The sequence below is a fragment of the Pyrgilauda ruficollis genome, unplaced genomic scaffold (assembly GCF_017590135.1).
Source record: "Pyrgilauda ruficollis isolate IOZ18807 unplaced genomic scaffold, ASM1759013v1 scaffold12, whole genome shotgun sequence".
Classification (NCBI taxonomy): domain Eukaryota; kingdom Metazoa; phylum Chordata; class Aves; order Passeriformes; family Passeridae; genus Pyrgilauda; species Pyrgilauda ruficollis.
Genome location: NW_024510321.1, coordinates 12,843,478 through 12,861,490, shown reverse-complemented (window position 1 = coordinate 12,861,490; position 18,013 = coordinate 12,843,478). Strand labels below are relative to the sequence as shown.

General features: G+C 39.5%; 1 protein-coding gene across 14 annotated transcripts in view; it reads left to right on the top strand.

Moving 5' to 3' along the window:
* SVIL (supervillin) overlaps nucleotides 1-18,013 on the top strand; it is a 105,220-nt gene that overhangs the window by 37,367 nt on the left and 49,840 nt on the right. For 13 of the 14 annotated variants that reach the window (XM_041488671.1, XM_041488633.1, XM_041488653.1 and 10 more), the window contains exons 2-6: nucleotides 3,332-3,398; nucleotides 8,479-8,570; nucleotides 13,355-13,412; nucleotides 13,536-13,687; nucleotides 14,094-14,760. In XM_041488671.1, the coding sequence (XP_041344605.1) occupies nucleotides 13,405-13,412; nucleotides 13,536-13,687; nucleotides 14,094-14,760 (827 nt within the window). In that variant the 5' untranslated portion in view covers nucleotides 3,332-3,398; nucleotides 8,479-8,570; nucleotides 13,355-13,404. The remainder of the gene's footprint in view (nucleotides 1-3,331; nucleotides 3,399-8,478; nucleotides 8,571-13,354; nucleotides 13,413-13,535; nucleotides 13,688-14,093; nucleotides 14,761-18,013) is intronic. The other variant, XM_041488680.1, reaches the window with a different exon arrangement.

Sequence of the window (18,013 nt, the reverse complement as noted above, 5' to 3'; positions counted from 1 at the left end):
TGAGGATTCAGAGGTTCTGCATTCGTTTTGCAGGAATATAATGTGCAATTTGGCTGGATCTTTGAAGTGGTAATATTATAAATCTCCCAATCACCGTTGCCCAATCTGTTTTAGCATTCATGTGCCTAATTTCTGTTCGTAATCTGATTACTGGCTTGAGCTGCTCCGGCTTGCAGCCTATTGCTATGCATTTACTGTACTCCCTGGGACGCACAGCCTGACAGCTCCAGTCCTGTGCTATGAAAAATCTCTACACGATATTGCTAAGACAGGCCTAAGGGCTGTGGCTGCCTGAGAATTAGCTGCTATTGTAGTTTCTCTTTGCCGAATCCTTTGTTTGTGCAACCATGTTCAGAAATCCTTGGATCTCCAGCTATTTGGGAAATGTTAAATACTCTGAGGAGCAAGGTAAGAGTTCCAAGCAGATAAAAGAAAATGCAGTTTGTGCATGTTTAATCTCTCATCTATATGTGTGCGTGTGTAAATATTGTTTGACTGGCTCTCCTGCAGCTGCATTAGGTACTTTAGCAATCAGTATGCAGTTAGTCACTAGGCTATTTTGTTATTTCCTAAAGGACACTTTTGAAAGATCCGATTAGATGGATCTTTTAATTAGCTTAGCATGCCACCGACTTAGGGCCTTTAAATATACTAAGTAACGCTGGAAGGTTATATCTACTTTTTCTTTTTAGATTGTTCATTTTAAATTTCCAACATATTAAATTATGGATAGTGGTTTTATCGGGTAGTTTGTGCCTAAGAGAGAGGGTATTCTACTGAACAAATGGTTAAACTTGGTGAGCAAGTCTGATTTACACTTCAGTAAAGATACTCTTAATTTTGAATAAAAATATTTTAAATTGCTATAATATGATTATGAACATGTTTAGAATTCTTCAGTAAAAAGCAGAACAAAATGCTGTAGTAAACATTTTTCTTCTGTCTATAGAGTACAGTGAGGGTGGTTTTTTATCTTTAAATTAACCATTGAATATGACTCTGCTAAACTGATATTTCTTTTGTGGGCATATTTATTGTCTTTTGATGCAGAATTATTTACTTTTCCCCCTGTGTTTGTATTTAAGACTTCCATATTGTGGTAAGTAAGTTTTATTGGACTTTAATCCCCCCCCACATGGTGTTTAATTTGAACAGGAGGAAATACATAAAATATCAAAACTCTGTAATGGAATTTAATTGTCTGCTAAGTTTTTCTGTGTTTGGGATGAGGGGAAAGATTGGGAGTCACCTCTGTGAAACACAGCAAAGTTTTAAGAGGATTTTGAGGCATTAAAGATGTGGTGTGTATGAAAGTTGCTGAATGTGTTTAAGGGGTGCAAGAGCCAAACAGGCTGATGTGCCCCTCCTAGCAGCCCTTCTCCCTCTCTGCTCCCAGGGAAGCAATGCAGGCTCCTTTCTTCCGTTCTCATATTCCCTCCCCAGTTTTGGCTGGGCTAGGCAGAATTTCTCTGTGGTCTGCTTGTGGTTTTCATGGTGGACAGCTGTTCCAGTGCCAATAATTCTAGGATGGGTTGCATCCTGTTAGAACAGCTATAAATTTAAGATATGCCTGGTTCTGATTAGCTAAGCTGATATTGAGCTGGGCTTTGGAAGTTAGTGCATAGTCCTCTCAAAGTAATGTAAATCTCGCCTTTTTAGAGGATCCATATGGCTCAGAGTATTCTTTTTAATGCTGCAGTGTAAAATACAATGATTTATATACCATTCACACTGTTTTTCTTACAATATTCTGTTTTGATCTAACAAGATGTTTTTGTGTAATCTATGTGCTTTATTCTCCATTTAATGGAAAGAGAAAATGAATGTTAACAAAAACAGGAAAAGTTGCCTATTAAAGTTGAAGACTGCTATTAGCAAAGCTGCTTGAAATCTGCACTGACTTGTAGCAGATGCTTACAAAATGCCTTTTTGCATATCTTAAGCTTCTTTATCAAGTTGTTAAAATCATCTTTTTTTTCCTGTTACTTTTTAAAAGTTTTTTTTTTCAATCTTTATACCTGTAGAGGTGGCAGAAGGAAATGGAAGAGGACAAGAAGTTTTGAAATGCTTAGACAAAATGTACATTCTCTAAATTAAGACCCATATTGTCAGCTATAATAAGTTTCATAAAACCCTTTCTGCAAAAATAAAATACATTCTACCCAAACTTAAAATACTGTGCATAAACAAAAAAATATATTTTTTGCAGTTAGCTCTTCCTTGAAATAGTTAAATCTCAGTTCTGAGGCAGAGTAATAGGAGTGTAGCTGCAACTGAATTGTTCTAAAGTCTGGACTGTGTTCTAAAGTCTGGGTCTGTTTTTGAAAAATAAAATGATTGCTGTGTCAGTGGCCAACTGTTTATTAATGTAGGGTCTTGGGTAGTAGATTTAATACAGATGGGGACGGAAGGCAATTTTTCATTGGGAGTAAGTTGTCAGTAGCTCCATGTGGTTTTGCACAGCAGTTCCAGACCAGGATCTGCTCCCTGGCTGGCAGTGCTCTGGGGTGTCTTGGTTGCATCCTTGCTGAATGGAGGGAGAGGGTGCTTGGAACACTGTTCCCTCTTGCCACTGGTCATCATTTAGACCCTCTGGTGATGCACTTGATTGCAGAAATGAAAAAGTTTAATCTAGGAGAGGGTGGGGAGATTGCCCATTGCTTTTTATGGTTCACACAGTTTTGGGAACCCAGAGGCTTTGTCATACATGCTTTTTTAACATAAGGCTGCAATTTTGCTCTCAGTGTAAACATGAGTTCCTCTGTGAAGTGCATGTTGTAAGGCTATTCAGAAAAGAAAAAAAAGGGAGCTTCCAAACAGTAGACAATCTTCAGAAATATTTCTGTCATGGATGGTGTAATACTGTTGCAATAAATCCTCAGCTGAGCATCTCTTGGCTTCTGCAGTGAATATGCAGTTTTTACAGTATTGCCAGGCTGCAGCCAAAAAGGCTTTTGCTGCTTGCAGCAGTTCTCATTTGCAGAGTGCTTCATAAACATGTCCATTCCCCATTTTATAAGCTGGGAAACAGTGAGTTTAAATGATCACCTCAGGCTGTATTGCTACACCACAAATATTAGGAATAGAACATGGCAGTTCCATAAAGTTGATGCTTTTGATGTGTCTACTGTCTGTATTCATTTTTGCAAAGCTTTGTTTTTTCACCATCTTGGACAAGCCAGCTGGTGCTCCTTTGATTAGAGAGAAGGCCTCTGCACAGTCTTTTGCAGGGGAAAAAGGTTATGCTCGGAAACTATAACCTAGTGTACCAAAAGTTCCCCATTTATTACAGGATTTTCAAATTGATGTGATTTTTTTTTCTATTTCACAGATTTTGCCAAAGGAAACTCAATCAGATTTAAGCCTTCACGACTGCTCCTAAGGAAGAGAGCATTAAGGTAAGGTTGAGTTTTTCTCGCCCAGTGAAGATGACTGGGTGCAGTAACTTTCCTTCATTGCTTGAATCTACATTTATTCTTTTGTCAGGAAAAGTGATTATTGGTCCTCTCACAGGACAAAGCTTTTGCATAGAGCAGATGCTCTGATCAAGCATTGAAAACACCAACTGCCTCTAAAGTAAAGTTAAATTTTCTAGCTGACACTGCTGAAGGGAAAGTCCCACTGTGCACTGAGCTTCCTGCCATTGCAGTGCCCATTTTAATGCCCATTTTTCCTTGCATGACATGGACAGAGTACAGACATCAGTTTGAACCAGCCTGGAAGACTTACCTGTCTGTAAAAGCAGATGGCTGAAGTGGGTGAATTAATTATACATCCTTGCATGGAGCAATCTGGGGGAGAGAGAAGAAGAGGACACTGCAGAATGAATGGACTGGTGGTGTTGCTTCCATGCAGGGCTGTGGCTGCCTCATGGTCTGCTTTTTTAGGGCACAGTTGCACAAGGCTGAGTAAGGGAATACAATTAAACAGTTAAGCAGGAAGGCAGGTCACATTCCCTCTCTCTTTCCATCCAAGCTGCCTTGGATGTCCACATTTGTGCTTGCTGGACTCATTCACAATGGCACAGAGAGGAAGTCAGGAGTTGGGAATTGCCCCAGGAACCAGCTGTGTCATTGGCTCAGCTGCACAGGAATCCACCTGCCATAGGTGCACAGGCTCATATTTGTGGGCTTCTTTTCAGTCAGTGCACACACCTGGAGCACACCTGGTTCCCTGCCATGCTGGTTCTTAGGTCCTGCAGAGGGCTGGAGGGAATGGATGTACAAGACACACGGTGCTATGAAAGCGGGTAGGGGAAAGTAGCAATGAGAGCAGGAGAGAAGGACATGACTGTAAAATGGACCTTTTACATAAGAGTCCAGGGAAGGAAGTTCTCCTGGAGGTAGAGAAAGAGAAGAAAAGTGAACCAGCTGGCAGGTGTACAAGTGGGTTTTGTACTTCAATCATAAAATCTCAGTATATGCCACAGCTTTAATTGGGATGGCAGGTCAGTGTTACCAATGGCATTTGGATCAAACTTCTGGTTTCTTTTGAGCATGTAACTAGGTTAGTGGGACAGCTATTTAGAAACCATATGCTGCTGCTGCAGCAGCAGATGAAGTTTTCAGCCTGGAATCCCTGATGTGCAGCATGCAGCTCACACTCACTTTGGAAGTTGCCAGAACAGTACAACTACTGAGACCGTCAAGTACTCTACTAATCCTGCATTATACATTGTTCTAAAGAAAAACTATTAAGATTGTGAAATATGGTTGCTAGTGTTTTAACAGGAATCATCTGAATTCCTGAACAATGGAGAGTATAATGAGTTTGTTGGGGACCTGAGGCCAAGCCACACACAAATCCTGTGTGAAACAAACTGGTGGAACCTCATGCTGTTGATTGCATTTCATGAATGCAATCATGATCAAAGCATATTTCAAGCAAGAAAAGGACAATAAGTTCGTTCCTCTTTCAATACTCAGATTTATCAGGAACTTCAAGAAAGAATTCTTTCAAACATCTGGTTAATTATTTTTTATTTAGAGAAACCCATGTATTCCCTAATTATTTTAATAATAAATGTGCATAGCCTAGCTATTAAGTGCAAAAATTCATAGTGCTGCTGCTCAGAATCTGCATCTAAATTTACAGCATGACTAGATGTAGTTGTGGTATTTCTAGAAGAGGGGTTTGAATGAGTTTGAAGGTACAATATATTTGACAATCCAAGTCTGACTATCTGACTGCTTAAGCAACTGAATTGATGCTGCGACTGCTCCTCCACCAGAGAAACGAATAAAGCAGGGAAAGGTCTGGAAAGATCCTTTTGAGTAAAAAGGGAGGTCTTGTTAAGGAATTACTTATGAATTTGTTTTTTAAAATACTTATAAATGGTGATGAGTAGCCTCCTGTAATTTTTTTTCCCTATTTGGAATTGCCTTAACACCATTCCAGCTCAATTTAGATTCTTGATGAATGTTCTTATTGAACACCATGACATGTCCTAAATATGCCTACTTTCATTTTTAGAATTAATTTGATGTATGTGTCTATAAATACTCAATTGTTTGGCTTGACTCTATCATCTTCAGAGCAGTGCTGTCTCTGAATCCTCTGTGCATGGGAAAGCAATGTAATTATGCACTGGATTAAAACATTTGGGTTTTCTCATGTGCAAACATTTAAAACAAGCAATTCCACCTGCAACTTAGCAAGAGAGGGCAAAAACAAAGTGTCTGAAGAGATAAAACTCCTAAATTGTGGATAAAATAGTGTATGAAAATTGTTAGTCTTTAAAAAATAGGTAATGGTTGACAGTCTGTCCAGAGGGAAGTGGAAAATGGGGGCATAAGGGAAACTGTGAAGGGACTTTCACAAAGCAGATAACCTGTGATGCTGTCTAGTGCAGTGAGGGTTAAGCTTAGGAAGTTTGTGGTTATTTAAGGAATTTTAATGAAATCTGCCAGTGAGCAAAGGCTGCAAGCCACCTTCTGTATAAAGGAGGAGGGAGCTCCCATACAGGAAGAACTGGATGACCTTGAGGAGTAATAGAAAAAGGATGTAATGTAATAATACTAAGTGCACATTTGTGCATTGGGGGCTGATAAATTTTTCTGTCACTTACAACTGATGAAAGGAAAGCCTTTGCATATTAGTTTCTCATGCAGGATTGAGCAACCCATACAGTGTATATGTAAAAAGGCAAGTGTGTTGTAGATCCCAGCATTCAACTAGGTATATAATAATGCTTTCTCTATTTTAAAAAATCATATTTTCATAAGATATTGCTGAGACCCAAGTCTGGAATCAAGACTATCCAATTCTGGTCACCAGATACAAAAAAAGATTACTTAAAACTGGAATAAGTAGAGGACATTGTAACAGATAATCAATGAGACTGAGAGCCTGTCCTAAGAAATCCAAGTACATGTACATAACCTCTTTTAAGAAAAATAAGCAAGGTAAGTGACAACACTGGCACGAGAACAAATGGATGGAAACCCAGTGACAGACATTTAAACAGGATTTAAAGGATCTCTGCCTTCAAAGTCGCTAGAACTCCCTGGAGGGGAGGAGCAAGAGTGAATGTAACTAGTTTACAAGCAATCCAATAATACGGTTGTTTATAGAACCATCAGGCTAGTGCCAGTCCTGATTCTGTTCTTTTACCCTTGGAAATTCACGTGGGAATTAGGCATAGTGGTGGGTGTTCATGCATAGTTCATTTAAATAAGGATTTTGCTCTTCAGTGAATGCTTTTCTGTACAAAGCCCGTTGTTCAGGGAAGCTTAAGGTGCTGCACTGTCACAGGCATTATGAAAGCAAGTGGAGATACTGCTAAATAAGGCACAGGTATTCAAAAGTCTGAATGACTTTGAAGCTCATTCCAATGAGCTGGATCCTTCAGCACTTTTGTCTTAAGTAATTAAGTTGATTTGGCAGAATAAATTTGGGGTTAGTTTCTAGCCTTAGGCCAATATTATTTGCATTTTTCAAACTCATCCTCAGCTAAAAGGAGTAGAAACTGCTTTCACATGGGAACTGGGTATCTATCTCTCCATCCAGAAGTGTGTCTGTAGGAAAATAATATATTGTGAGACTAGTAAGAATTACAAGTGTTGGCAGTGGGGGTCAGGCATAGAAAAACATCCAGTTAACTGTCAGAGTCTCTGCCCAGTCTCAAATGACACATGGATCCATTTGCTTGTGGCTGCTATTTTTTTTTTGTTGTGTTTTGATTTTTGTTTAGTTCAATTACCATGTGTTTGCTGTGTAAGGACACACAGTTCTCTCTAATGGACAGCTTATTGCAGCTCTCCATCTTCTATTTGTTATTTTCTGTAGTGGCTAACATTGCTTTTCTTGGCAGTACCTGGAATAATTTCTCTAAGTGCAGTTGTTGAAGACAATTTGCAGCAGGTGGCATGGTGCCTGGTTGTGACACAGCCCAGTTTGTTCATTGTCATTTCAAGGGTTTTATTCTCCCCTCAATATCTTAAAAAGGGATGTTATTTATAAACTATATATTTATAAATGGGAGTACTTGTGAAACATATTAGTCAATATATGTTAAAACTCTTTTCAATGAGAATTATTCTTTGGAAATAGTGAGTACAGAATTCGTACCCTTGAAAAAAAAAGCAACCATTTAAAATCTTTCCTAAGGAAGGATTTTCCAACAGTAAGATTGTGCAGTTTTTCTAATCAGAATGACATTAAATCATACGGCACACCACTACTGTGACAAAATAAAGAACCTGGGATCACTGTGAGGATTTATATCTGTTACACCTGTCTACACAGTTTGCTAAAGGCTTTAAGACCATTATATGTTTTCTTATGCCCAGCTGGAACAGTCACAATGGCTGAATACAATAATTTGTTCTCTATTTTTATTGACTGAAGAAAAAAAATCTTGCTTACAAGGAGGAACACTTCCTCCAAAAAGGTCTCTGTAGACAGTTGGGATCTACTTTAGACCATTATGACACCTACATTTTAGAGTTAAAATTTGCATATTTAATGAATATGTTCAAATAAATATTTTGTTTCATCTAAATGGACAGTTTTCCTGTTTTGAAAAGACATGGTATAAAATTAAATGATCTGGTACTCCTATTAGCATATTATAAACTGTGTAAGATCCAGAGAACAGTGCAGTAACAACAGCAGAGTAGTTGTGCAGAAGGCGTCTAGGTGGAGTGTACATGCAGTACTGCATTTGATGACATGTTTTAATATTTATGAAGAACCATTCAATATAATTATTTTAAATGTACTTGCTTAGTAGAGCATTTTGAAGGCAGCCAGTAATTTAATGCAATAATGTGTCACAGTCAGCTCCAAACAAGTTTCAAATTATGTTAGGTTTGGCTTTCTGAGTTTCTTTGGGTTATTTCTTAGCTCATTCTTAGGGAAAATATTTTCTTTGGTATCTGTGTTAGACTATCTTGCAGTAAATTGGTTATGTCTTGGGTTTATTGGATTTGTAGCAGAGACATCCACAGTCTTCTGTAAACCAGATGTTGCTTTCAGTTTTCAGAAGGAGTTCTCACTTGAAGATAAAGAAGAACTTGCGAACAGCACAAAGGATATTGATGCTAATCTCTTAGCAGTACTTCCCAAAGGTAAGTAAGGGAGACGTATTATGAACACAAGTGGTATTTTTACAGCATGTGAAGTTTCATGTATGCGAGTACAAGGCACAGTTAAAATCACTTAAGCACAGATGTTTTGTAAATGAGTTTTCTCTGTGAAGTATGCATGAAGGATGAAACAGGGGATGAACCACGATGCTCTTTTATGAGACCTGCCTACATCCCTGCTTTAAAGTTCAGCTTTGTTTGCCTGCTTTTTCTTTTTACAGTTAGATTAATCCTGAGTTCAAAAGTATTAACTTGACTTGTTAAGAGTCATACCTCCTTCCAGGCCCTTTGGTGGCTGGTGGAGTCACTGTGCTTGCATGACCAATTGACTGCAATTGGATTTTTGTATTGCATGCTAAAAGGCCTGCAGTGCGTATGGAGTTTAGTTTGGGAGATATTTTTTATTTTCCAAACTTCTGTCTTAGTCTGAGTAATTTCTGAAGAAAACGGCAGTTCCATCTTTATCATTTGACACAGTTGAGGTAGAGGCAAGAATTAATTCTCTTGAATTATTTAGAGAAAATCGTAATGTGCTTGACCCCCAAAGGGTGACATTTAACTGAAGAACTATGTGCAACTGGCACAAAGATGTTAATTTCATTCAAGGATATTATGGACATCAGAACTTGGATTAAAATAGTGTGTGTGTATGTTCTGGTGGTATTTACTCTTTCCAGACAAGCTGCAAGGCTAAATGCACTAATTCCAACATAAAGGAACTGTCTTGCTTTTTTAATGTCATTTGTTGCAGAGTTCCTCTAGAAAGGAGCACTTCTTCCAGCATAACATTTAAGTGCTATATAAGTGACATGCTTGCTTTTAAATATGATCATTACAGATGTTCAGAAAGAAACATTGTTGGCAGAATGATGGAACAGAGTGATGTGCATTTATACAATACAGACTTCGGACAGCACCAGACAGTAATAATCCATAGTCCCTCATTATTCCTTACACTTAGCCTTATAGTCACGTGGCCAGCAACTTAACTGAGCCTTCACTTGAGAAATCTTATCTGTAAGTTGCTTCACAGTGAACTAATTTCTATTCCAGGATGTTTCTATTTCTCAAAAAAATATTCTCATTATGAAGACATCATATTTGGTGTGTACCAGACTTAAGAAACAGCAGTGAGAGCTTTTAGTTTAATTCCAATAGGACTACTTAAAGACCAGGGCTTTTTGAAAATCTACGTTATTTTCTAGAGCCTAATTTTGATCCAGGTTTGCATATGTTGAGAAATTGAAGGCATATGTTTACTTTTCAACTGATACAAACTGAACTGAGGCCTGCAGTTGGGAATTGAACCTATCAATACACCTTTGCTGGCATAAACAGAAGATAAATGCTTTTCCAGCCTAGTTTTAAGACCATCACCTTTCCAGTTGTCGAGAGGAGGAAGTAGGAATGAGGCTGGTAGGCTTTGCTGTTCTGTTAAATTTTCCTCAGAATGAAAATGTGTGGTACCTGTTTTGCAATGGATATTTACCATCTCTGATAAGTTAATCCTCTGGCAGGTAACCTTTTGATCCATATCTATCCAGGCTTCACAAGTGTACATGCTCCCCCTCTATTATCAACTTTTGGAAGGCTTAATTGAGTATTTACAGCCTCTGTATTGTGAAAAGAGGACTGCTGTTACATGGCTGCAACTTTATTTACATAAAGTCCCCTCTGGAGCTGTCAGAAAGGGCTTTCAGCATAAACATGTTTATATTCTATAGCAGGTTTCTGAAAGATTTCTATGAATATATATTTCTATAAGAAATATTCCACCTTAATTTAAGGAGTTTTTAAAATATAAGATGTGCTCCAAATTTACTTTTTGTTTTTCATTCTGGGTCAACATACAGAACAATATTGTTTTTCCTAAATAATGGTATTCCAAAGTAAATTTGGTTTCGAAGGACTACAGTTGCCAAAGTTAAGATGCCTCTTGACATATTACCTCAGAGGGTGTCCTACCACAGCATCTTGCTCAATATCCTAAAATAAAGCCTCAAGTTCAGAGCTGTTTCTGAGCTGTGGCTGTTCTTCCTCTTGCCCTTAACTGACCAATGGTGCTTACAAAGTGTGTTGCCATGAAGTAATCTAGATAAGAAGCTTTTACTGTGAAATTAATTATTTTAAGCTTCTTAGTCTTTTCTTATGTGCTGAATCAGATTTTTGTGCTACTTTTTAGGTAAAAGTGTTGCTGTTTTTTAGTGCTTCCATGGTGTTGCTTGTGATGGTCACATGGGAAAACATGACATGGTCAGATGGGAGCTGGCACCAACATACTCAAATTGTAAACTAAAAAGGAGAAGCCTGGTCACCTAAATTTGCAAGGGCCAACCAGTGTCCTTGGGAGTGAAATGTCTCCAACTGGTTTTTATGTTTCAAAGTAAAATATTTTATTCATCAAAAATAAACTAGCCTAGTTCTTCTAGAACTAGACTAGAAGATTTTCTTCATTTTGTGTTCTTTTGGTTTTGCTTTCTTTGTGGTTCTTTCTCCCTCATTAGCAAAACATGAATATTGCTGGAACTGCTTTCCCCGAAAATACTCTGCAGGTGTTGTCCAACTTAGCTGAAATTACTTCTGTAATCTCAAGCTTGGAAAAAGTGTAAGGCAGCATAGAGTAGTCCCATGCTATTTCTGTCCCATGTTGTTTGGGGAGGTGTTGGGAGACATTTTTCATGAGACCAGTGCTCTTATTAGGACTGCAAAGTGGTAGTAGAATCCCTGGAACTTCAGCTAGCATGTAGCAAGAGAGTGTTGAACTAATGCTTTAGGAGTTCTTTGGATGTTCCACATTTCTTGTATGTGGACAACTTATAGTCAAGTTTCCTTTTCTGGGGGTGGGGGGAGAGAAGACTTTCACTAATAAATTAAGCTGTGCTTTAGAGATTTACTAAAGCTGTGTAAAAGACCTGTTCTCTGATGATGGTTTTGGTGACTGTATAGACTGGTGACTGGGGAGAAAAATAGGATCAGGATTTGGATGGAATGTGATTTTAGTAACTCTGAACTCTGGAGGCCTTTTACTTGTCTGAAGACAGATAATTATGGGTTTTGTTTTGAAATGTTGTATATACATAGCCAACAGATGGAACAGAAAAACTCTAATAGCTAATGGAATATAATTAAACAATAGTTTTGGGGAGGTGAGAGCAAAGTCTTTATGAGAAATCATTTCCTTTGGTGTGGATCTGAAATGAAGGCTGGTTTCAAATGGGCAAGTTCACTCTTTAATACAGTTCCATTGCCAGCACAGCTTGAGTAGACAGGGCAACAGTGGAAACTGCTCATGCATTGAGAGAAAAATCTGTGAAAACACAACATAAGGGCTCATCTTTGCTTTGGTGTTGGTTGAGGATCACAATGTGTTAATTCTTGCTGATCCTCCACATTTTATCTGTAGTCCTACTTTCAGACTTTACAGCTTGTGAGATTGATGTGGCAGTCAATGTCAAGAGTATCTACGGGATGTGAGGACTGGTATTGAGTACAGCAAACTTCCTGGATGAGTCAGTGAGCTGGAACCCTGACCAAGCTGTGCATGTTAAGTTCTTGCAGTAGAGGGAAGGCAGAAAAGGTGCATCTGACCTTTAAAAGGGCAGTGTTTCAATAATATTGATCTTTAAGTATCTAGAGCAATGAGATCTGGTAGCAAGAAAAATAAGCTGATAGGTTTACCTCTGCAGTGGAACAATGTCAGCTAGACACTCCTGACTCATCAGGTGTTTCTGATGGCAATCTCTGCCAATTTAGCAGGCATAGACTTTCACTTGCTTTAACTTTTGATCCCTGGGTCAACAGGGTTAGAGACCCAGAGGTGCATTGTCTCAAGAATAGGTGCACACAGCGTTCAGTGCCACATTTGCCAAGGCCGCAATACAGGGGCAGGGGTGTGGATGTGCATGTCTGTGTGTTAGGCACACCCCACCCCAGTCCACTGCTTCCCTGGACAGCCTGGGCAGTTTCTCTTCCTGGTGGTAAGAAGTCACACTGCACTTATTTGTGTAGCACTCACTGCTGCAGTGTGGTTTGCACGTGCACATGTGTGTGTATATATAGGGATTACTTCATCTGTTGTGCCTCCCCTTGGTTCACTACAATTTTGTGGACTGTGGCAGCTGTCTGCTGGCACTTAACACCAGCAAAGGGTTCAGGGAAAAAGAAGGAAAGTATGTCCAATTAAAACTACAAGGGAAAGTTAGCAAAGTAGCAAGTGATCAACCATGCAAGAGTACTATGATGGTGCATGGTAATTTTCACTTAAGCAATGAGTCACTGGGATTCTTGGGATTTGATCAATATAAGGGTGTGGAGGGAAGTAAGGAAGAGAGGACCTCTTCCTTACTGCTTCTCTTTAAACATGGTCACTCCCTGACCTTTGAGTAGGCAGGGTAAGCAGACTTTCCATGCTACCTGGTTTTGAATTGGGTTACTAGGGCACATAAGTTTGACTTCAGCTAATCAAAATACAACTTTTCAAGTATGTACTATATCTTGAAAACTGCTAGGATGGGCATAGCAAATTTGGGGTTAGCCTGGAAGTATGTGGAGGGGAGGAGTACTTGGTGGTCACACCTATGTGCCTAATGCACTTTTGACAGCACAGCCTTAATAAACTAGGAAAACAAGAGGAAAATGCTCATTTCCTCACAAAAGCTATTTCAAACCACTGAACTTTATTTGACTGTTCCTTCTTATTCTAAAGCATTTTAGCAAGTTTCTGAAACTTACTGTTTTATAAGCTACATAATCTTTTGTTGTCTCAGTTTCAGAATTAAGAAAACTGTTTGAACCAAACAACCGAGATTTTTTGGAAATGAAAAGGTAAAGGAAAAAAAGTGTTTGGCCTGTAAAACAAAACACACAACTTGTTTTGTTACCTCCTCGAAGAACTCTGCCCTTGAATCTTCAAGATGCCTGTTTTCACATTTTTTACATATTTTTCAGGAAAGAAAGAATAGCTAGGCGCTTAGAGGGAATTGAAAATGATACACAACCTATGCTTCTACAAAACTGCCCGGGATCAGTCACACATCGTTTGCTAGAGGAAGATACACCAAGATATATGCGTGCAACTGACCCATACAGCCCCCACTTAGGTAAGTGGCACATGGCAGTCCATCTTGCACTGCTGAATTACTTCATGTTTGCTACACTATCAGCCTCAAAGCTCTTCTACAGAAGAGCTCTGTCAGGTTGTTTGGGTTTTTTTAAATTTGCCTTTTAAGTCTCCAGTTGTCTTACTTGAAAAACGTTGATTGTTCTTATTGCTTTAAAATAACTATTCAATTGAGAACTATTACTTATTAAAGAATTATTCCTAATACATATTTTCTAATTGTTTGTGTGTGCTTTTGGAGACACAAGTGCAAAAATATAATGTGTCTCTGCATTCACTTTGATTTGTAAGAAAATGGAAAGCTTTTAGTTTAATCAGTTTGAGTGGTGGGTGGGGTACCTGGAGTTTTGGGAAGGACTTGCTCATGTATGTTGCACTTTTGACAGGAAGATCAAATGAAGAGGAGGAAACTTCAGATTCTTCTGTAGAGAAACATCCCAGATCATCCAGATACCGATCAGAAACCACAGGAGGTAATACAGAGCCCTTGTACAGTACAGCAAACATGGATGTCCAGGAACTGGAGTCAAAAGCAGAAAGAATAGCTAGGTACAAGGCAGAGAGGCGACGCCAGCTGGCAGAAAAGTATGGATTATCTCTTGAGTCTGATTTGGATTCTGACTACTCATCCAGATATACACGGGCAAGGAAAGATCCTGACAGCGTGGAAAGAAAGGGAGTGAAAAGTGAAAGGCAAGATGATGAAAACAAGGACTATGGCACCCTCTATTTTTCCAGGACTGAGACGAAGGCATCAAAGAGTGTGATTTCTGATTCCAAAGAATACTCCAGCCGTGAAGATAAAGATGGCCTCTCAAATGAAAAAGGTGTTAGAAAAGCAGATGACAGTGCCATTAGACAGCCTTCTGACCCTTCAGCAACCTTGGATAGTTCTGTCTCCCTTTCACTTTCTGGACGAGACTCTTCCTGCTATAATGAAGTGCCAATACCACCAAAGCAAGCCCCCCGAGAGTCCCTCTCTTCACCGAAGCGGGCAGCCTCACCCACCCACTTGCAGAATGACCAGCCCTTGCACAGTAACAGCAGACAAAGGTAAGTATGATTTCTATTTTTTGTTTTACTGTAGATTCCTTTACCTTAATCAGCTTCTGCATCAGTGTCTACAGTATTAATGAGAATGTATTTATTACCCTTGAAGAATGTATTTAGTTGCTTTGGATGTCTCAGGCTGGATTAGTTGAGTTTATTGTATCAGTGTGTGCCTGATACAAGGAAGTGGCTATGTATTTCTCTAATTAGCTATGTCCTTGGTTTCACTTTATATTTATGGAATTTTTGCTAAAATTAGGCCCTTTGTGGGGAGGACACAAACTAGAAATTGAAGGAGTTATGGTTCTAAATCCCCTTGGGTTTTGTTTTTTGTTTTTTTTTAATAACCTGTTAGAGCAAGTCTTTAACTTTCTTTCTTCTATATCTTGTAATTGTTGGCTGGGAGCTTCCAAGTAGAGGCAAGCTGTTTCTCAGTGAAGATTTGAATATCTTTATGATGCCTTCTGCCAAAATAAAATAGTTTTCAAACTTGAAAGCTGAAGAGTGTCTTAGCTGAAATAATAGTTGATTTGTTTTCCTGATGTGAAAGTGTAAAAACCTTTTTGAACTGTAGTAGTCAATTTTTCAGATAATATCAGGCATCTATGTGCATGAAGGGGCAGAGGGGAGAGATAAAATTCTATGCTGAATTGCTTTAGACTTGACAAATTTGCTATGGTAATAGGGTAACCAGATTCTCCCAAAAGGAAAAAAAAATTAGTTTCCACTAATTTTACATTACAATTTCTCAGTGTGGTATAGAAATACTGTCAAATTCTTATGATGACTTAAGATAATGTGTGACTAAGAATTTTTTAAGTATGATTTTCTCTAAGTGTGAGTGTTTAATTTCTTGGTAGGCAGATAGATAGAAAATAATAACTGTAAAACCTTAACTTAAAATGTTGCAACTAAAAATTATGTAAATGAGAACTTAATTTTATACATACGTGTTGACTGTTTTTAAGAAACTGAGGTAACTGGTATAAACTCAACCATTTATGCTTTCCATAGGGCACAAGAGCTTTTCAGTTCCCAGTTGTGAGAAATCAGGAAAAAAAAGGAAAGATACCAACATGGATTATTAAAGAAGTAAATGCACATTAGTGAGCAGAGACAGGTGTTTTGGGAAGAGTATAGAGACACTTACCTGTTGTGCAGAGATGAGGTTAGGAGGGGCAAGGTGAAGCTGGAACTGAACTTGGCAAGGGATGCAAAGCATAGCAAGGACTTCTACAGGTATGTTAGCTGGATATGAAAAGTCAAAGTAAAATGAGTAAAAGCAGATGAGGAGAAGGCTCAGCTACTTTTTTGCCTCAGCCTTCAATAGCAACCTCTCTTTCTACACCTCATGAGTGGGTGGACAGCAGGGTGCTGGCTGGGGGAGCAAAGTCCCTCCCACTATAAGAACAAAATCATGTTCCTGACTGTCTGAGGAAACTGAACAAAAATAAGGCTACAGGGCTCAATTAGATTTATCCTGGAGTCTTGGGGGAATTGGCTGATATATCTCCATGATATCTGAGCAGTCAGGTGAAGTCCCAAGTGACTGGAAAAAGGGAAACATTGCACCCATCTTTAAAAAGGGTAGAAAGGAGGATACTGGAAACTGCTGCCCTGTCAGGCTCACCTCTGTGCCTGGGAAGATCATGGAACAGATCCTCTCAGAAGCTATGCTAAGGTACATGGATGACAGGGAGGTGATTCGAGACAGCCAGCACAGCTTCTTCAAGGCAAGTCCTGCCTGACCCATCTAGTTGCCTTCTATGGTTGAGTGACTACATAAGTGGACAAGGGAAAGGCTACAGATGTCTGTGCTCCTGCAAGAGCACACAGTTCCCCCCAGCATCCTTCTCTGAATTGAAGAGCTATGGATAGATTGTTCAGTAGATGAGGAATTGGCTGGACAGCTGCATCCAGGGAGTAGTGGTCATCAGCTCAGAGTCCTGATGGACATCAGTGACAAGTGGTGTCCCTTAAGAGTCTCTGTGGGGACCAGGGTTATTTAGTGTCTTCCTCAATGACACCAGGGGGTTGAGTGCGCCCTCAGCAGTTTTGCATATGGCACCAATTTGAGTGGTGTGGTTGACACTCTGAAGGATGGGATAATCACCCAGAGGGATGTGGACAAGCTTGAGAAGTGGTCTCATCAGAGTCTCATGAGGGCTTTTGTAGGGCCAAGTGCAAAGTCCTGCACCTGGGCTGGGGCAAGCCCTGGTAGTACCAGTACAGGCTGGGGGTTGAAGGGATTGAGAGCAGCTCTGCCAAGAACTTTGGGTAACTGGTGGATGAGGGGCTGGACGTGGGCTGGCAATGTGCACCTGCAGCCCAGAAGGCTAAATGTGTCCTGGGCCACATCAAAAGGATCATGGTCAGCAGGTTGAGAGAGGTGATTCTGCCCCCCTACTTCACTCTCTTGAGATCCCACCTGGAATACTGTGTCTGTAATCCTTAGCACAGGAAAGACAGGGAGTGTTGGAGCAAGTCCAGAAGAGAGACACAAAAATAATCAGAGAGATGGGGTACCTTTCCTATGAGGAAAGGCTGAGAGAGTTGGGGTTGTTCAGCTTGGAAAAGAGAAGGCTCCAGGGGGATCTGATTTCAGCCTTTCAGTGCTGCAGGAGGTGAGCATGAGATTGGGACAGACTTTTTAACAGGAACATTCCTCCTTTCTGATAGGACAAGGAGGAATGGTTTTGAACTAAAAGAGGGGTAGATTGATACTAGATATAAGGAAGAAATTTTTTACAAAAAGGCTGGTGAAACAGTGGCACAGGTTGTTCATAGAGAAGGTAGATGCCCCATCCCTGGAAGCATTCAGGGTGATGTTGAATGGGACTCTGAGGAGCCTGATCTAGTTGAAGTGTCCCTGCCCATTGCTGAGAGATTGGACTAAATGACCTCTAAAGGTCCAATCCAACTCAAACTATTCTGTGAGCAATAACATAATACAAATTGCTGACTGCATTATCTCTAATTTCAGGTTTTTTTTCTGGATGAGGCTTGGGTCAGTATTTGCATAAAACAAATTTCTCCTAATTGCTGTCTCTCCATCTTTTGAAGGAAACCATCTGCACCGACCAAGATATGGTGTAGTACTTAAAGCAGCCAAGAACTTAAATGTGGGATTTGGTCTCTTGTTTGGATACACATGTAGGCAGTTGCTGGTATTTTAAAGGCCATGTTGCCAAGACCCCATTCTTTAATACCTCTGACACTTCCAGTGCCAGTGTGTACTCCCTGGTATGATATTCAG